This window comes from Oncorhynchus keta, unplaced genomic scaffold (genome assembly GCF_023373465.1).
Source record: "Oncorhynchus keta strain PuntledgeMale-10-30-2019 unplaced genomic scaffold, Oket_V2 Un_scaffold_3664_pilon_pilon, whole genome shotgun sequence".
NCBI lineage: Eukaryota > Metazoa > Chordata > Actinopteri > Salmoniformes > Salmonidae > Oncorhynchus > Oncorhynchus keta.
Window position 1 is genome coordinate 162,501 of NW_026290923.1, and position 21,024 is coordinate 183,524.

General features: G+C 45.2%; 1 protein-coding gene across 2 annotated transcripts in view; it reads right to left on the bottom strand.

The window, feature by feature from the left end:
* The window catches only part of LOC118377889 (ribosomal protein S6 kinase-related protein-like), a 79,022-nt gene that overhangs the window by 35,233 nt on the left and 22,765 nt on the right, over positions 1-21,024 (bottom strand). For both annotated transcript variants that reach the window (XM_052516103.1, XM_052516104.1), the window contains exons 3-5: positions 14,537-14,620; positions 10,882-10,950; positions 3,035-3,104 (exon numbers count right to left, since the gene is read on the bottom strand). In XM_052516103.1, the coding sequence (XP_052372063.1) occupies positions 3,035-3,104; positions 10,882-10,950; positions 14,537-14,620 (223 nt within the window). The remainder of the gene's footprint in view (positions 1-3,034; positions 3,105-10,881; positions 10,951-14,536; positions 14,621-21,024) is intronic.

The window sequence follows — 21,024 nt, forward strand, 5'->3', positions numbered from 1 at the left end:
CCATAGGGCTCTGGTCTATAGTAGTGCACTCCATAGGGCTCTGGTCTATAGTAGTGCACTCCATAGGGCTCTGGTCTATAGTAGTGCACTCCATAGGGCTCTGGTCTATAGTAGTGCACTCCATAGGGCTCTGGTCTATAGTAGTGCACTCCATAGGGCTCTGGTCTATAGTAGTGCACTCCATAGGGCTCTGGTCTACAGTAGTGCACTCCATAGGGCTCTGGTCTATAGTGCACTTTATAGGGCTCTGGTCTATAGTAGTGCACTTTATAGGGCTCTGGTCTATAGTAGTGCACTTTATAGGGCTCTGGTCTATAGTAGTGCACTTTATAGGGCTCTGGTCTATAGTAGTGCACTCCATAGGGCTCTGGTCTATAGTAGTGCACTCCATAGGGCTCTGGTCTATAGTAGTGCACTCCATAGGGCTCTGGTCTACAGTAGTGCACTCCATAGGGCTCTGGTCTATAGTGCACTTTATAGGGCTCTGGTCTATAGTAGTGCACTTTATAGGGCTCTGGTCTATAGTAGTGCACTTTATAGGGCTCTGGTCTATAGTAGTGCACTTTATAGGGCTCTGGTCTATAGTAGTGCACTCCATAGGGCTCTGGTCTATAGTAGTGCACTTTATAGGGCTCTGGTCTATAGTAGTCCACTTCATAGGGAATAGAGTTCCATTTGGGACATGGTTGGGAACTAGAGAGGAACAGGATGTGACCTAGAGAGGAACAGGTTGGGAACGAGAGAGGAACAAGATGTGACCTAGAGAGGAACAGGATGTGACCTAGAGAGGAACAGGTTGGGAACTAGAGAGGAACAAGATGTGACCTAGAGAGGAACAGGATGTGACCTAGAGAGGAACAGGTTGGGAACTAGAGAGGAACAGGATGTGACCTAGAAAGGAACAGGTTGGGAACTAGAGAGGAACAGGTTGGGAACTAGAGAGGAACAGGTTGGGAACTAGAGAGGAACAGGATGTGACCTAGAAAGGAACAGGTTGGGAACTAGAGAGGAACAGGTTGGGAACTAGAGAGGAACAGGATGTGACCTAGAAAGGAACAGGTTGGGAACTAGAGAGGAACAGGTTGGGAACTAGAGAGGAACAGGTTGGGAACTAGAGAGGAACAGGATGTGACCTAGAAAGGAACAGGTTGGGAACTAGAGAGGAACAGGTTGGGAACGAGAGAGGAACCAGACAGGAGCATCAACGTGTCCAAGCAACGGTTTTTAAGGTGAAGGGTTAAATGTTGGGACGGACTCCGGGTGAGGGATTAGAGCTCCCAGGTGTGGTCTGTTATTGGTGGGGAGTGAGGGGTGAGTTTAGGTTCCTATGTGAGATGTCTCTGTGTCTGGGTAGTGACAGTGGGCCAGTCGGATAATGAGGTTAAGGGCAGTGGGATAATGAGGTTAAGGGCACTGGGGCAGTGGGATAATGAGGTTAAGGGCAGTGGGGCAGTGGGATAATGAGGTTAACGGCAGTGGGATAATGAGGTTAAGGGCACTGGGGCAGTGGGATAATGAGGTTAAGGGCAGTGGGGCAGTGGGATAATGAGGTTAAGGGCAGTGGGATAATGAGATTAACGGCAGGGGGCAGTGGGATAATGAGGTTAAGGGCAGTGGGGCAGTGGGATAATGAGGTTAAGGGCAGTGGGGCAATGGGATAATGAGGTTAACGGCAGGGGGCAGTGGGATAATGAGGTTAAGGGCAGTGGGGCAGTGGGATAATGAGGTTAAGGGCAGTGGGGCAGTGGGATAATGAGGTTAACGGCAGTGGGGCAGTGGGATAATGAGGATAACGGCAGGGGGCAGTGGGATACTGAGGTTAAGGGCAGTGGGGCAGTGGGATAATGAGGTTAAGGGCAGTGGGGCAGTGAGATAATGAGGCTAACGGCAGTGGGGCAGTGGGATAATGAGGTTAAGGGCAGTGGGGCAGTGAGATAATGAGGTTAAGGGCAGTGGGGCAGTGAGATAATGAGGATAACGGCAGGGGGCAGTGGGATAATGAGGTTAAGGGCAGTGGGGCAGTGGGATAATGAGGTTAAGGGCAGTGGGGCAGTGGGATAATGAGGTTAAGGGCAGTGGGGCAGTGGGATAATGAGGATAACGGCAGGGGGCAGTGGGATAATGAGGTTAAGGGCAGTGGGGCAGTGGGATAATGAGGTTAAGGGCAGAGGGGCAGTGGGATAATGAGGTTAAGGGCAGTGGGGCAGTGGGATAATGAGGATAACGGCAGGGGGCAGTGGGATAATGAGGTTAAGGGCAGTGGGGCAGTGGGATAATGAGGTTAAGGGCAGAGGGGCAGTGGGATAATGAGGTTAAGGGCAGTGGGGCAGTGGGATAATGAGGATAACGGCAGGGGGCAGTGGGATAATGAGGATAACGGCAGTGGGGCAGTGGGATAATGAGGTTAAGGGCAGAGGGGCAGTGGGATAATGAGGTTAAGGGCAGTGGGGCAGTGGGATAATGAGGATAACGGCAGGGGGCAGTGGGATAATGAGGTTAAGGGCAGTGGGGCAGTGGGATAATGAGGTTAAGGGCAGAGGGGCAGTGGGATAATGAGGTTAAGGGCAGTGGGGCAGTGGGATAATGAGGATAACGGCAGGGGGCAGTGGGATAATGAGGATAACGGCAGGGGGCAGTGGGATAATGAGGTTAATGGCAGTGGGGCAGTGGGATAATGAGGTTAAGGGCAGTGGGGCAGTGAGATAATGAGGATAACGGCAGGGGGCAGTGGGATAATGAGGATAACGGCAGGGGGCAGTGGGATAATGAGGTTAAGGGCAGAGGGGCAGTGGGATAATGAGGTTAAGGGCAGTGGGGCAGTGGGATAATGAGGATAACGGCAGGGGGCAGTGGGATAATGAGGTTAAGGGCAGAGGGGCAGTGGGTTGTAGGGTCTAGGGAGTTTCTATGTGACTAATGTAAAGGTGTATCTGTGTATCTGTGTCTAAGTAAGGACACGGTGAGGTTGGTTTTAGGGTTGGGGGCATTAGGGTTCTATAGGGGTTCAGGTCTGGATGCTTCCTGTGTGACTCACTAATGTAGAGGTGTCTCTGTGTCTGCCAGCAGTCCTGAAGGTCGTGGACGAACGGGTGACGCACCTGACGCTGAGGACAAAGGTCACAGGTCAGCCTAAGAGTAATCTCGGTGAAGTAAAATTCTCGCGAAAGTTTGTCATTTCCTGTTTTACTTCTGGGGGGAAATGTTGATTAATTAAATGATTACCGTTGTGCGAAGGAAGGAAGCAAAGTTTCCCTCTCAAAAGGAAAGTCTTGGTCAAAAGTGCTCCTTCTGCTAATTTCACCCATTTATCATGAACAACACCTCTACTGTGTTTATTATGAACAACACCTCTACTGTGTTTATTATGAACAACACCTCTACTGTGTTTATTATGAACAACACCTCTACTGTGTTTATCATGAACAATACCTCTACTGTGTTTATTATGAACAACACCTCTACTGTGTTTATCATGAACAACACCTCTACTGTGTTTATCATGAACAACACCTCTACTGTGTTTATTATGAACAACACCTCTACTGTGTTTATTATGAACAACACCTCTACTGTGTTTATTATGAACAACACCTCTACTGTGTTTATTATGAACAACACCTCTACTGTGTTTATTATGAACAACACCTCTACTGTGTTTATTATGAACAACACCTCTACTGTGTTTATTATGAACAACACCTCTACTGTGTTTATCATGAACAACACCTCTACTGTGTTTATCATGAACAACACTTCTACTGTGTTTATCATGAACAACACCTTTACTGTGTTTATTATGAACAACACCTCTACTGTGTTTATCATGAACAACACCTCTACTGTGTTTATTATGAACAACACCTCTACTGTGTTTATCATGAACAACACCTCTACTGTTGATTATGAACAACACCTCTACTGTGTTTATTATGAACAACACCTCTACTGTGTTTATTATGAACAACACCTCTACTGTGTTTATCATGAACAATACCTCTACTGTGTTTATTATGAACAACACCTCTACTGTGTTTATCATGAACAACACCTCTACTGTGTTTATCATGAACAACACCTCTACTGTGTTTATGATGAACAACACCTCTACTGTGTTTATCATGAACAACACCTCTACTGTGTTTATTATGAACAACACCTCTACTGTGTTTATCATGAACAACACTTCTACTGTGTTTATTATGAACAACACCTCTACTGTGTTTATTATGAACAACACTTCTACTGTGTTTATTATGAACAACACCTCTACTGTGTTTATTATGAACAACACCTCTACTGTGTTTATTATGAACAACACCTCTACTGTGTTTATTATGAACAACACCTCTACTGTGTTTATTATGAACAACACCTCTACTGTGTTTATTATTCTACTGTGTTTATCATGAACAACACCTCTACTGTGTTTATTATGAACAACACCTCTACTGTGTTTATTATGAACAACACCTCTACTGTGTTTATTATGAACAACACCTCTACTGTGTTTATTATGAACAACACCTCTACTGTGTTTATTATGAACAACACCTCTACTGTGTTTATTATGAACAACACCTCTACTGTGTTTATTATGAACAACACCTCTACTGTGTTTATTATGAACAACACCTCTACTGTGTTTATTATGAACAACACCTCTACTGTGTTTATTATGAACAACACCTCTACTGTGTTTATTATGAACAACACCTCTACTGTGTTTATCATGAACAACACCTCTACTGTGTTTATCATGAACAACACCTCTACTGTGTTTATCATGAACAAAAAGCAAAAAAATATCCGGAATTTTTAAGATGCTTGTCACGTTCTGACCTTAGTTCCTTTATTTTGTCTTTGTGTTACTAGGTTGTGTTTATGTGTTCGGCTGGGTCTGGTTCCCAATCAGGGACAGCTGTCTATCGTTGTCTCTGATTGGGAACCATACTTAGGCAGCCATTTTTCCCACCTGTATTTGTGGGTGAATGTTTTCTGTCACCTTTCAGAACTGTTTCGTTTCTCCGTTGTTATTTAGTTTAGTGTTGTGTTGAATAAATGGACCCGTACCACGCTGCATGTTGGTCCGATCTCTCCTACTCCCCCTCAGACGAGGACGACGAACGTTACAACGCAGCCAATTCTGACTTTGTGGCTGTGGAATCTAGTAGAAAGCGTTTATCATCCACACACAGGGTTGAAATCACCGCCCCAGTTTGAGCACCTCCTTTCACCAATCCTGACTCGTCCAAATAATCAATGACGAAAACCCGAAAACACCTGATAACGCTCGTAATCACGTACTGCTACTTGAGCCTTGACAGGTCGAGGTACTTTGTACATGCAGGTAGGGGTAAAGTGACTATGTATAGATAATAAACAGCGAGTATCAGCAGTATAACAGTGTGTATAGCGACCCTGTCTAAACCACTATAACAGAGTGTATAGCGAGACACGACCCTGTCTAAACCACTATAACAGTGTGTATAGCGACCCTGTCTAAACCACTATAACAGAGTGTATAGCGAGACACGGCCCTGTCTAAACCACTATAACAGTGTGTATAGCGACCCTGTCTAAACCACTATAACAGAGTGTATAGCGAGACACGACCCTGTCTAAACCACTATAACAGTGTGTATAGCGACCCTGTCTAAACCACTATAACAGAGTGTATAGCTAGTCACGGCCCTGTCTAAACCACTATAACAGACCCTGTAAACCACTATAACAGAGTGTATAGCGAGACACGGCCCTGTCTAAACCACTATAACAGTGTGTATAGCGACCCTGTCTAAACCACTATAACAGAGTGTATAGCGAGACACGACCCTGTCTAAACCACTATAACAGAGTGTATAGCTAGTAACAACCCTGTCTAAACCACTATAACAGTGTGTATAGCTAGTCACGACCCTGTCTAAACCACTATAAGGATGTGTATAGCTAGTCACGACCCATAACAGTGTGTATAGCTAGTCACGACCCTGTCTAAACCACTATAACAGTGTGTATAGCTAGTCACGACCCTGTCTAAACCACTATAACAGCGTGTATAGCTAGCACGACCCACGACCCTGTCTAAACCACTATAACAGTGTGTATAGCTAGACACGACCCTGTCTAAACCACTATAACAGTGTGTACGACCCACGACCCTGTCTAAACCACTATAACAGTGTGTATAGCTAGACACGACCCTGTCTAAACCACTATAACAGTGTGTATAGCTATTCACGACCCACGACCCTGTCTAAACCACTATAACAGTGTGTATAGCTATTCACGACCCACGACCCTGTCTAAACCACTATAACAGTGTGTATAGCTAGTCACGACCCACGACCCTGTCTAAACCACTATAACAGCGTGTATAGCTAGTAACAACCCTGTCTAAACCACTATAACAGTGTGTATAGCTAGTCACGACCCACGACCCAGTCTAAACCACTATAACAGTGTGTATAGCTATTCACGACCCACGACCCTGTCTAAACCACTATAACAGCGTGTATAGCTAGCACGACCCACGACCCTGTCTAAACCACTATAACAGTGTGTATAGCTAGACACGACCCTGTCTAAACCACTATAACAGTGTGTATAGCTAGACACGACCCTGTCTAAACCACTATAACAGTGTGTATAGCTAGTCACAACCCATAACAGTGTGTATAGCTAGTCACGACCCTGTCTAAACCACTATAACAGTGTGTATAGCTAGTCACGACCCACGACCCTGTCTAAACCACTATAACAGCGTGTATAGCTAGCACGACCCACGACCCTGTCTAAACCACTATAACAGTGTGTATAGCTAGACACGACCCTGTCTAAACCACTATAACAGTGTGTATAGCTAGACACGACCCTGTCTAAACCACTATAACAGTGTGTATAGCTAGTCACGACCCACGACCCTGTCTAAACCACTATAACAGCGTGTATAGCTAGCACGACCCACGACCCTGTCTAAACCACTATAACAGTGTGTATAGCTAGACACGACCCTGTCTAAACCACTATAACAGTGTGTATAGCTATTCACGACCCACGACCCTGTCTAAACCACTATAACAGTGTGTATAGCTAGACACGACCCTGTCTAAACCACTATAACAGTGTGTATAGCTAGACACGACCCTGTCTAAACCACTATAACAGTGTGTATAGCTAGACACGACCCTGTCTAAACCACTATAACAGTGTGTATAGCTAGTCACGACCCACGACCCTGTCTAAACCACTATAACAGTGTGTATAGCTAGTCACAACCCACGACCCTGTCTAAACCACTATAACAGTGTGTATAGCTAGTCACGACCCACGACCCTGTCTAAACCACTATAACAGTGTGTATAGCTAGTCACGACCCACGACCCTGTTTAAACCACTATAACAGTGTGTATAGCTATTCACGACCCACGACCCTGTCTAAACCACTATAACAGTGTGTATAGCTAGACACGACCCTGTCTAAACCACTATAACAGTGTGTATAGCTATTCACGACCCGCGACCCAGTCTAAACCACTATAACAGTGTGTATAGCTAGTCACGACCCACGACCCTGTCTAAACCACTATAACAGAGTGTATAGCTAGTCACGACCCTGTCTAAACCACTATAACAGTGTGTATAGCTAGTCACGACCCATAACAGTGTGTATAGCTAGTCACGACCCTGTCTAAACCACTATAACAGCGTGTATAGCTAGCACGACCCACGACCCTGTCTAAACCACTATAACAGTGTGTATAGCTAGACACGACCCACGACCCTGTCTAAACCACTATAACAGTGTGTATAGCTAGCACGACCCACGACCCTGTCTAAACCACTATAACAGTGTGTATAGCTAGTCACGACCCATTACAGTGTGTATAGCTAGTCACGACCCTGTCTAAACCACTATAACAGCGTGTATAGCTAGCACGACCCACGACCCTGTCTAAACCACTATAACAGTGTGTATAGCTATTCACGACCCACGACCCTGTCTAAACCACTATAACAGTGTGTATAGCTAGTCACGACCCTGTCTAAACCACTATAACAGTGTGTATAGCTAGTCACGACCCACGACCCTGTTTAAACCACTATAACAGCGTGTATAGCTAGCACGACCCACGACCCTGTCTAAACCACTATAACAGTGTGTATAGCTAGACACGACCCTGTCTAAACCACTATAACAGTGTGTATAGCTAGTCACGACCCACGACCCTGTCTAAACCACTATAACAGCGTGTATAGCTAGTAACAACCCTGTCTAAACCACTATAACAGTGTGTATAGCTATGCACGACCCGCGACCCAGTCTAAACCACTATAACAGTGTGTATAGCTAGACACGACCCTGTCTAAACCACTATAACAGTGTGTATAGCTAGTCACGACCCACGACCCTGTCTAAACCACTATAACAGTGTGTATAGCTATTCACGAACCACGACCCAGTCTAAACCACTATAACAGTGTGTATAGCTAGACACGACCCTGTCTAAACCACTATAACAGTGTGTATAGCTAGTCACGACCCACGACCCTGTCTAAACCACTATAACAGTGTGTATAGCTATTCACGACCCACGACCCAGTCTAAACCACTATAACAGTGTGTATAGCTATTCACGACCCACGACCCTGTCTAAACCACTATAACAGTGTGTATAGCTAGACACGACCCTGTCTAAACCACTATAACAGTGTGTATAGCTAGTCACGACCCTGTCTAAACCACTATAACAGTGTGTATAGCTAGACACGACCCTGTCTAAACCACTATAACAGTGTGTATAGCAAGACACGACCCTGTCTAAACCACTATAACAGTGTGTATAGCTAGACAGGACGCTGTCTAAACCACTATAACAGTGTGTATAGCTAGTCACGACCCACGACCCTGTCTAAACCACTATAACAGTGTGTATAGCTAGTCACGACCCACGACCCTGTCTAAACCACTATAACAGTGTGTATAGCTAGTCACGACCCACGACCCTGTCTAAACCACTATAACAGTGTGTATAGCTAGTCACGACCCACGACCCTGTCTAAACCAGTATACGGTGTGTACAGACAGCACTCTACAACACATATACAGCATCCGTCTGACCCACCTGTAGAGCATGACCCCTCTCTCTCTCTCTCTCTGACCCACCTGTAGAGCATGACCTCTCTCTCTCTCTCTCTCTCTGACCCACCTGTACAGCACATCCTCTCTCTCTCTCTCTCTAACCCACCTGTAGAGCATGACCTCTCTCTCTCTGACCCACCTGTAGAGCATGACCTCTCTCTCTCTCTCTCTCTAACCCACCTGTAGAGCATGGCCTCTCTCTCTCTCTCTCTCTGACCCACCTGTACAGCACATCCTCTCTCTCTCTGACCCACCTGTAGAGCATGACCTCTCTCTCTCTCTCTCTCTAACCCACCTGTAGAGCATGACTCTCTCTCTCTCTCTGACCCACCTGTACAGCACATCCTCTCTCTCTCTCTCTGACCCACCTGTAGAGCATGACCTCTCTCTCTCTCTCTCTCTCTCTCACCCACCTGTAGAGCATGACCTCTCTCTCTCTCTCTCTCTCTCTAACCCACCTGTAGAGCATGACCTCTCTCTCTCTCTCTCTCTCTCTAACCCACCTGTAGAGCATGACCTCTCTCTCTCTCTCTCTCTCTGACCCACCTGTACAGCACATCCTCTCTCTCTCTGACCCACCTGTACAGCACAACCTCTCTCTCTCTCTCTCTCTCTGACCCACCTATAGAGCACGACCTCTCTCTCTCTGACCCACCTGTAGAGCATGACCTCTCTCTCTCTCTCTCTCTGACCCACCTGTACAGCACATCCTCTCTCTCTCTAACCCACCTGTAGAGCATGACCTCTTTCTCTCTCTCTCTCTGACCCACCTGTACAGCACATCTCTCTCTCTCTCTCTCTCTCTCTCTCTAACCCACCTGTAGAGCATGACCTCTCTCTCTCTCTCTCTCTCTCTCTGACCCACCTGTACAGCACATCCTCTCTCTCTGACCCACCTGTAGAGCATGATCTCTCTCTCTCTCTCTCTCTGACCCACCTGTAGAGCATGACCTCTCTCTCTCTCTCTGACCCACCTGTAGAGCACGTCCTCTCTCTCTCTCTCTGACCCACCTGTAGAGCATGACCTCTCTCTCTCTCTCTCTCTCTGACCCACCTGTAGAGCATGACCTCTCTCTCTCTCTCTCTCTCTCTCTGACCCACCTGTAGAGCGCGACCTCTCTCTCTCTGACCCACCTGTACAGCACGACCTCTCTCTCTCTCTCTCTGACCCACCTGTAGAGCGCGACCTCTCTCTCTCTCTCTGACCCACCTGTAGAGCATGACCTCTCTCTCTCTCTCTCTCTCTCTGACCCACCTGTAGAGCGCGACCTCTCTCTCTCTGACCCACCTGTACAGCACGACCTCTCTCTCTCTGACCCACCTGTAGAGCACGACCTCTCTCTCTCTGACCCAACTGTAGAGCACGACCTCTCTCTCTCTGACCCACCTGTACAGCACGACCTCTCTCTCTCTGACCCACCTGTAGAGCACGACCTCTCTCTCTCTGACCCACCTGTAGAGCACGACCTCTCTCTCTGACCCACCTGGACAGCACAACCTCTCTCTCTCTCTCTCTCTCTCTCTCTCTCTGACCCACCTATAGAGCACAACCTCTCTCTCTCTCTCTCTCTCTCTCTGACCCACCTATACAGCACAACCTCTCTCTCTCTCTCTCTGACCCACCTATAGAGCACGCCCTCTCTCTCTCTCTCTCTCTGACCCACCTATAGAGCACGACCTCTCTCTCTCTCTCTCTCTCTGACCCACCTATAGAGCACGTCCTCTCTCTCTCTCTCTCTCACCTGTACTATAACTTCTTCTTTAGACTGTTCCAGAACGCCCAGCCTCAGGATCTCTGACTTAGGGATTACCTGAGAACACAGACACACACACACACACACACACACACACACACACACACACACACACACACACACACACACACACACACACACACACACACACACACACACACACACACACACACACACACACACACACACACACACACACAGATGATGTGAGCATGGGATGACATTAACATGTAGTACACAGCAATTCTTCTCATAGACAGTCCAGTTATCTGCCATTCAGCTAATTTATATATATACAAAAGTATGTGGACACCCCTTAAAATTAGTGGATTCTGCTATTTCAGCCACACCTGTTGCTCACAGGTGTATAAAATCGAGCACACATCCATGCAGTCTCCGTAGACAAACATTGGCAGTAGAATGGCCTTATTGAAGAGCTCAGTGACTTTCAACGAGGCACCAGCATAGGATGCCACCTTAGTCTGATGGACTAATCGGGGTTTGGCAGATGCCAGGAGAACGCTACCTGCCCCAATTCATAGTGCCCACTGTAAAGTTTGGTGGAGAAGGAATAATGGTCTGGGGCTGTTTTTCATGGTTCAGGCCTCTTAGTTCCAGTGAAGGGAAATCTTAACACGACAGCATACAATTACTATTTTAGACTATTTTGTGCTTCCAACTTTGTGGCAACAGTTTGGGGAAGGCCCTTTCCTGTTTCAGCATGACAAACCCCCGAGCTGACAAGGTACAAATCTGTCGTTCTGCCCCTGAACAGGCAGTTAACCCACTGTTCCTAGGCCGTCATTGAAAATAAGAATTTGTTCTTAACTGACTTGCCTAGTTAAATAAAGGTCAAATTAAAAATTATAGAACTTATTTGTCGAGATCGGTGTGGAAGAACTTGACTGGCCTGCACAGAGCCCTGACCTCAACCCCATCAAACACCTTTGGGATGAATTTGAACGCCGACTGCGAGCCAGGCCTAATCACCCAACATCAGTGCCTGACCTCACTAATGCTCTTCTGGATGAATGGACGCAAGTCCCGACAGCAATGTTCCAACATCTAGTGGAAAGCCTTCCCAGAAGAGTGGAGGCTGTTATAGCAGCAATGTTCCAACATCTAGTGGAAAGCCTTAACCAGAAGAGTGGAGGCTGTTATAGCAGCAATGTTCCAACATCTAGTGGAAAGCCTTAACCAGAAGAGTGGAGGCTGTTATAGCAGCAATGTTCCAACATCTAGTGGAAAGCCTTAACCAGAAGAGTGGAGGCTGTTATAGCAGCAATGTTCCAACATCTAGTGGAAAGCCTTAACCAGAAGAGTGGAGGCTGTTATAGCAGCAATGTTCCAACATCTAGTGGAAAGCCTTCCCAGAAGACTGGAGGCTGTTATAGCAGCAATGTTCCAACATCTAGTGGAAAGCCTTCCCAGAAGACTGGAGGCTGTTATAGCAGCAATGTCCCAACATCTAGTGGAAAGCCTTCCCAGAAGAGTGGAGGCTGTTATAGCAGCAATGTTCCAACATCTAGTAGAAAGCCTTCCCAGAAGAGTGGAGGCTGTTATAGCAGCAATGTTCCAACATCTAGTGGAAAGCCTTCCCAGAAGAGTGGAGGATGTTATAGCAGCAATGTCCCAACATCTAGTGGAAAGCCTTCCCAGAAGAGTGGAGGCTGTTATAGCAGCAATGTTCCAACATCTAGTGGAAAGCCTTCCCAGAAGAGTGGAGGCTGTTATAGCAGCAATGTTCCTACATCTAGTGGAAAGCCTTCCCAGAAGAGTGGAGGCTGTTATAGCAGCAATGTCCCAACATCTAGTGGAAAGCCTTCCCAGAAGAGTGGAGGCTGTTATAGCAGCAATGTCCCAACATCTAGTGGAAAGCCTTCCCAGAAGAGTGGAGGCTGTTATAGCAGCAATGTCCCAACATCTAGTGGAAAGCCTTCCCAGAAGAGTGGAGGCTGTTATAGCAGCAATGTTCCAACATCTAGTGGAAAGCCTTCCCAGAAGAGTGGAGGCTGTTATAGCAGCAATGTCCCAACATCTAGTGGAAAGCCTTCCCAGAAGAGTGGAGGCTGTTATAGCAGCAATGTTCCAACATCTAGTGGAAAGCCTTCCCAGAAGAGTGGAGGCTGTTATAGCAGCAATGTCCCAACATCTAGTGGAAAGCCTTCCCAGAAGAGTGGAGGCTGTTATAGCAGCAATGTTCCAACATCTAGTGGAAAGCCTTCCCAGAAGAGTGGAGGCTGTTATAGCAGCAATGTTCCAACATCTAGTGGAAAGCCTTCCCAGAAGAGTGGAGGCTGTTATAGCAGCAATGTTCCAACATCTAGTGGAAAGCCTTCCCAGAAGAGTGGAGGCTGTTATAGCAGCAATGTTCCAACATCTAGTGGAAAGCCTTCCCAGAAGAGTGGAGGCTGTTATAGCAGCAATGTTCCAACATCTAGTGGAAAGCCTTCCCAGAAGAGTGGAGGCTGTTATAGCAGCAATGTTCCAACATCTAGTGGAAAGCCTTCCCAGAAGAGTGGAGGCTGTTATAGCAGCAATGTTCCAACATCTAGTGGAAAGCCTTCCCAGAAGAGTGGAGGCTGTTATAGCAGCAATGTTCCAACATCTAGTGGAAAGCCTTCCCAGAAGAGTGGAGGCTGTTATAGCAGCAATGTTCCAACATCTAGTGGAAAGCCTTCCCAGAAGAGTGGAGAGTCTGTTATAGCAGCAATGTTCCAACATCTAGTGGAAAGCCTTCCCAGAAGAGTGGAGGCTGTTATAGCAGCAATGTACCAACATCTAGTGGAAAGCCTTCCCAGAAGAGTGGAGGCTGTTATAGCAGCAATATTCCAACATCTAGTGGAAAGCCTTCCCAGAAGAGTAGAGGCTGTTATAGCAGCAATGTCCCAACATCTAGTGGAAAGCCTTCCCAGAAGAGTAGAGGCTGTTATAGCAGCAATGTTCCTACATCTAGTGGAAAGCCTTCCCAGAAGAGTGGAGGCTGTTATAGCAGCAATGTTCCAACATCTAGTGGAAAGCCTTCCCAGAAGAGTGGAGGCTGTTATAGCAGCAATGTTCCTACATCTAGTGGAAAGCCTTCCCAGAAGAGTGGAGGCTGTTATAGCAGCAATGTTCCAACAGCTAGTGGAAAGCCTTCCCAGAAGAGTGGAGGCTGTTATAGCAGCAATATTCCAACATCTAGTGGAAAGCCTTCCCAGAAGAGTAGAGGCTGTTATAGCAGCAATGTCCCAACATCTAGTGGAAAGCCTTCCCAGAAGAGTAGAGGCTGTTATAGCAGCAATGTTCCTACATCTAGTGGAAAGCCTTCCCAGAAGAGTGGAGGCTGTTATAGCAGCAATGTTCCAACATCTAGTGGAAAGCCTTCCCAGAAGAGTGGAGGCTGTTATAGCAGCAATGTTCCTACATCTAGTGGAAAGCCTTCCCAGAAGAGTGGAGGCTGTTATAGCAGCAATGTTCCAACAGCTAGTGGAAAGCCTTCCCAGAAGAGTGGAGGCTGTTATAGCAGCAAAAGGGAGGGACCAACTCCACATTAATGCCCATGATTTTGGAATGAGATGTTTGATGAACAGGTGTCCACATACTTTCGGTCCTGCAGTGTATATGATATGCATGCGAGTGTAAAGTGCTATTGGAGGGTTACCTTGACAGCGTAGGTTTTCTGCTTGGCCTTGTCCTTCACCTTCAGAATGGGACCAAAGGATCCTTTGGCGATATATCCCAACACCTGGAACAAGAGAGAGGAGGTGGGAAGAGGCTCCAAAACCCTACAGTGTCTCGGGTTTCAATAGAGAGAAACAGTAATGGCCTCTGTTTTGGAGGGACTCTGCCACGGCTTGTCGGGCAACGGCTATGAGGAATTCATGGGGATTTTGGGGGGGGGTTTCTGGGTAAAGGCCCGAAAATAAGGTCTGTGGTAAACACAGTCTTAGGAGATCTTATACGTTTTGTTCTAATGAGAAATTCACTGTTTGTGAATTTTGAAGCATTTATGTTCTCAAAACGAGTAAAAATCTACCGATGTGCTAACAACAGTTAAACGACACCTCAGTCTGCCTTTGATGTCACCAACACAGCGAGTGAAGCTGTCAACGCCTTAGTTTACAATCCAAACGACTGTGAGCCTCTGGACCAAAACAACACAGCGTTGACTAACACCGTTCCACAATGACGACTAATGGGACTGTAGAGACTGTTGGCATTAATACTCAGGCTGTAATGACAACTAATGGGACTGTAGAGACTGTTGGCATTAATACTCTGGCTGTAATGAAAGCTAATGGGACTGTAGAGACTGTTGGCATTAATACTCAGGCTGTAATGAAAGCTAATGGGACTGTAGAGACTGTTGGCATTAATACTCAGGCTGTAATGACAACTAATGGGACTGTAGAGACTGTTGGCATTAATACTCAGGCTGTAATGACAACTAATGGGACTGTAGAGACTGTTGGCATTAATCCTCAGGCTGTAATGACAACTAATGGGACTGTAGAGACTGTTGGCATTAATACTCAGGCTGTAATGACAACTAATGGGACTGTAGAGACTGTTGGCATTAATACTCAGGCTGTAATGAAAGCTAATGGGACTGTAGAGACTGTTGGCATTAATACTCAGGCTGTAATGAAAGCTAATGGAACTGTAGAGACTGTTGGCATTAATCCTCAGGCTGTAATGACAACTAATGGGACTGTAGAGACTGTTGGCATTAATACTCAGGCTGTAATGACAACTAATGGGACTGTAGAGACTGTTGGCATTAATACTCAGGCTGTAATGACAACTAATGGGACTGTAGAGACTGTTGGCATTAATACTCAGGCTGTAATGACAACTAATGGGACTGTAGAGACTGTTGGCATTAATCCTCAGGCTGTAATGACAACTAATGGGACTGTAGAGACTGTTGGCATTAATCCTCAGGCTGTAATGACAACTAATGGGACTGTAGAGACTGTTGGCATTAATACTCAGGCTGTAATGACGACTAATGGGACTGTAGAGACTGTTGGCATTAATACTCAGGCTGTAATGACAACTAATGGGACTGTAGAGACTGTTGGCATTAATCCTCAGGCTGTAATGACAACTAATGGGACTGTAGAGACTGTTGGCATTAATACTCAGGCTGTAATGACAACTAATGGGACTGTAGAGACTGTTGGCATTAATCCTCAGGCTGTAATGACAACTAATGGGACTGTAGAGACTGTTGGCATTAATCCTCAGGCTGTAATGACAACTAATGGGACTGTAGAGACTGTTGGCATTAATACTCAGGCTGTAATGATGACTAATGGGACTGTAGAGACGGTTGGCATTAATACTCAGGCTGTAATGAAAACTAATGGGACTGTAGAGACTGTTGGCATTAATCCTCAGGCTGTAATGACAACTAATGGGACTGTAGAGACTGTTGGCATTAATACTCAGGCTGTAATGACAACTAATGGGACTGTAGAGACTGTTGGCATTAATACTCAGGCTGTAATGACAACTAATGGGACTGTAGAGACTGTTGGCATTAATACTCAGGCTGTAATGACGACTAATGGGACTGTAGAGACTGTTGGCATTAATACTCAGGCTGTAATGAAAACTAATGGGACTGTAGAGACTGTTGGCATTAATCCTCAGGCTGTAATGACAACTAATGGGACTGTAGAGACTGTTGGCATTAATACTCAGGCTGTAATGACAACTAATGGGACTGTAGAGACTGTTGGCATTAATACTCAGGCTGTAATGACGACTAATGGGACTGTAGAGACTGTTGGCATTAATACTCAGGCTGTAATGAAAACTAATGGGACTGTAGAGACTGTTGGCATTAATACTCAGGCTGTAATGACAACTAATGGGACTGTAGAGACTGTTGGCATTAATACTCAGGCTGTAATGACGACTAATGGGACTGTAGAGACTGTTGGCATTAATACTCAGGCTGTAATGAAAACTAATGGGACTGTTGGCATTAATCCTCAGGCTGTAATGACAACTAATGGGACTGTAGAGACTGTTGGCATTAATACTCAGGCTGTAATGACAACTAATGGGACTGTAGAGACTGTTGGCATTAATACTCAGGCTGTAATGACGACTAATGGGACTGTAGAGACTGTTGGCATTAATACTCAGGCTGTAATGACAACTAATGGGACTGTAGAGACTGTTGGCATTAATACTCAGGCTGTAATGACAACTAATGGGACTGTAGAGACTGTTGGCATTAATACTCAGGCTGTAATGACAACTAATGGGACTGTAGAGACTGTTGGCATTAATACTCAGGCTGTAATGACAACTAATGGGACTGTAGAGACTGTTGGCATTAATACTCAGGCTGTAATGACAACTAATGGGACTGTAGAGACTGTTGGCATTAATACTCAGGCTGTAATGACAACTAATGGGACTGTAGAGACTGTTGGCATTAATACTCAGGCTGTAATGAAAGCTAATGGGACTGTAGAGACTGTTGGCATTAATCCTCAGGCTGTAATGACAACTAATGGGACTGTAGAGACTGTTGGCATTAATACTCAGGCTGTAATGAAAGCTAATGGGACTGTAGAGACTGTTGGCATTAATCCTCAGGCTGTAATGACAACTAATGGGACTGTAGAGACTGTTGGCATTAATACTCAGGCTGTAATGACAACTAATGGGACTGTAGAGACTGTTGGCATTAATCCTCAGGCTGTAATGACAACTAATGGGACTGTAGAGACTGTTGGCATTAATACTCAGGCTGTAATGACAACTAATGGGACTGTAGAGACTGTTGGCATTAATACTCAGGCTGTAATGACAACTAATGGGACTGTAGAGACTGTTGGCATTAATACTCAGGCTGTAATGACAACTAATGGGACTGTAGAGACTGTTGGCATTAATACTCAGGCTGTAATGACAACTAATGGGACTGTAGAGACTGTTGGCATTAATACTCAGGCTGTAATGACAACTAATGGGACTGTAGAGACTGTTGGCATTAATCCTCAGGCTGTAATGACGACTAATGGGACTGTAGAGACTGTTGGCATTAATATCCGTACACAATGACAACTAATGGGACTGTAGAGACTGTTGGCATTAATCCTCAGGCTGTAATGACAACTAATGGGACTGTAGAGACTGTTGGCATTAATACTCAGGCTGTAATGACAACTAATGGGACTGTAGAGACTGTTGGCATTAATACTCAGGCTGTAATGACAACTAATGGGACTGTAGAGACTGTTGGCATTAATACTCAGGCTGTAATGAAAGCTAATGGGACTGTAGAGACTGTTGGCATTAATACTCAGGCTGTAATGAAAGCTAATGGGACTGTAGAGACTGTTGGCATTAATACTCAGGCTGTAATGACAACTAATGGGACTGTAGAGACTGTTGGCATTAATACTCAGGCTGTAATGACAACTAATGGGACTGTAGAGACTGTTGGCATTAATACTCAGGCTGTAATGACAACTAATGGGACTGTAGAGACTGTTGGCATTAATACTCAGGCTGTAATGAAAGCTAATGGGACTGTAGAGACTGTTGGCATTAATACTCAGGCTGTAATGAAAGCTAATGGGACTGTAGAGACTGTTGGCATTAATACTCAGGCTGTAATGACAACTAATGGGACTGTAGAGACTGTTGGCATTAATAACCGTACACAATGACAACTAATGGGACTGTAGAGACTGTTGGCATTAATCCTCAGGCTGTAATGACGACTAATGGGACTGTAGAGACTGTTGGCATTAATATCCGTACACAATGACAACTAATGGGACTGTAGAGACTGTTGGCATTAATCCTCAGGCTGTAATGACAACTAATGGGACTGTAGAGACTGTTGGCATTAATACTCAGGCTGTAATGACAACTAATGGGACTGTAGAGACTGTTGGCATTAATACTCAGGCTGTAATGACAACTAATGGGACTGTAGAGACTGTTGGCATTAATACTCAGGCTGTAATGACAACTAATGGGACTGTAGAGACTGTTGGCATTAATACTCAGGCTGTAATGAAAGCTAATGGGACTGTAGAGACTGTTGGCATTAATACTCAGGCTGTAGTGGTGTTTTAATGAAAGCTAATGGGACTGTAGAGACTGTTGGCATTAATACTCAGGCTGTAATGAAAGCTAATGGGACTGTAGAGACTGTTGGCATTAATACTCAGGCTGTAATGACAACTAATGGGACTGTAGAGACTGTTGGCATTAATACTCAGGCTGTAATGACAACTAATGGGACTGTAGAGACTGTTGGCATTAATACTCAGGCTGTAATGACAACTAATGGGACTGTAGAGACTGTTGGCATTAATACTCAGGCTGTAATGAAAGCTAATGGGACTGTAGAGACTGTTGGCATTAATACTCAGGCTGTAATGAAAGCTAATGGGACTGTAGAGACTGTTGGCATTAATACTCAGGCTGTAATGAAAGCTAATGGGACTGTAGAGACTGTTGGCATTAATACTCAGGCTGTAATGACAACTAATGGGACTGTAGAGACTGTTGGCATTAATACTCAGGCTGTAATGACAACTAATGGGACTGTAGAGACTGTTGGCATTAATACTCAGGCTGTAATGACAACTAATGGGACTGTAGAGACTGTTGGCATTAATACTCAGGCTGTAATGACAACTAATGGGACTGTAGAGACTGTTGGCATTAATACTCAGGCTGTAATGACAACTAATGGGACTGTAGAGACTGTTGGCATTAATACTCAGGCTGTAATGAAAACTAATGGGACTGTAGAGACTGTTGGCATTAATACTCAGGCTGTAATGAAAGCTAATGGGACTGTAGAGACTGTTGGCATTAATCCTCAGGCTGTAATGACAACTAATGGGACTGTAGAGACTGTTGGCATTAATCCTCAGGCTGTAATGAAAACTAATGGGACTGTAGAGACTGTTGGCATTAATACTCAGGCTGTAATGAAAACTAATGGGACTGTAGAGACTGTTGGCATTAATACTCAGGCTGTAATGAAAGCTAATGGGACTGTAGAGACTGTTGGCATTAATACTCAGGCTGTAATGACAACTAATGGGACTGTAGAGACTGTTGGCATTAATCATCAGGCTGTAATGACAACTAATGGGACTGTAGAGACTGTTGGCATTAATCCTCAGGCTGTAATGACAACTAATGGGACTGTAGAGACTGTTGGCATTAATACTCAGGCTGTAATGAAAACTAATGGGACTGTAGAGACTGTTGGCATTAATACTCAGGCTGTAATGACAACTAATGGGACTGTAGAGACTGTTGGCATTAATCCTCAGGCTGTAATGAAAACTAATGGGACTGTAGAGACTGTTGGCATTAATACTCAGGCTGTAATGAAAACTAATGGGACTGTAGAGACTGTTGGCATTAATCCTCAGGCTGTAATGACAACTAATGGGACTGTAGAGACTGTTGGCATTAATCCTCAGGCTGTAATGACAACTAATGGGACTGTAGAGACTGTTGGCATTAATCCTCAGGCTGTAATGACAACTAATGGGACTGTAGAGACTGTTGGCATTAATACTCAGGCTGTAATGAAAACTAATGGGACTGTAGAGACTGTTGGCATTAATCCTCAGGCTGTAATGACAACTAATGGGACTGTAGAGACTGTTGGCATTAATCCTCAGGCTGTAATGACAACTAATGGGACTGTAGAGACTGTTGGCATTAATACTCAGGCTGTAATGACAACTAATGGGACTGTAGAGACTGTTGGCATTAATACTCAGGCTGTAATGAAAACTAATGGGACTGTAGAGACTGTTGGCATTAATATCCGGGGTGTAAACTACGTTTCTATTCAAGCGTTGATTGACATGATAATAGACCAATAATATTGTAGAAAACTTGAAAAAAACTGACCGCTCTGATGCTGCACGTTCCATTGTGAAGCGTACGGAACACCGGGATGTACTGAAGTTCGTTAGCAGAAAGCTAATGAACAGGATTAGCGTAGCTTGTTTGCGCGGTCGGCGTAGCGACATGAAGATGTTGCAACTCATATGGTAGTTCCATCCTCGGACAGTCAACTGATTTATTTACAATCCATTAAGGTCATGTTAGGAAAGGAAAGAGTGTTGACTGTTATTT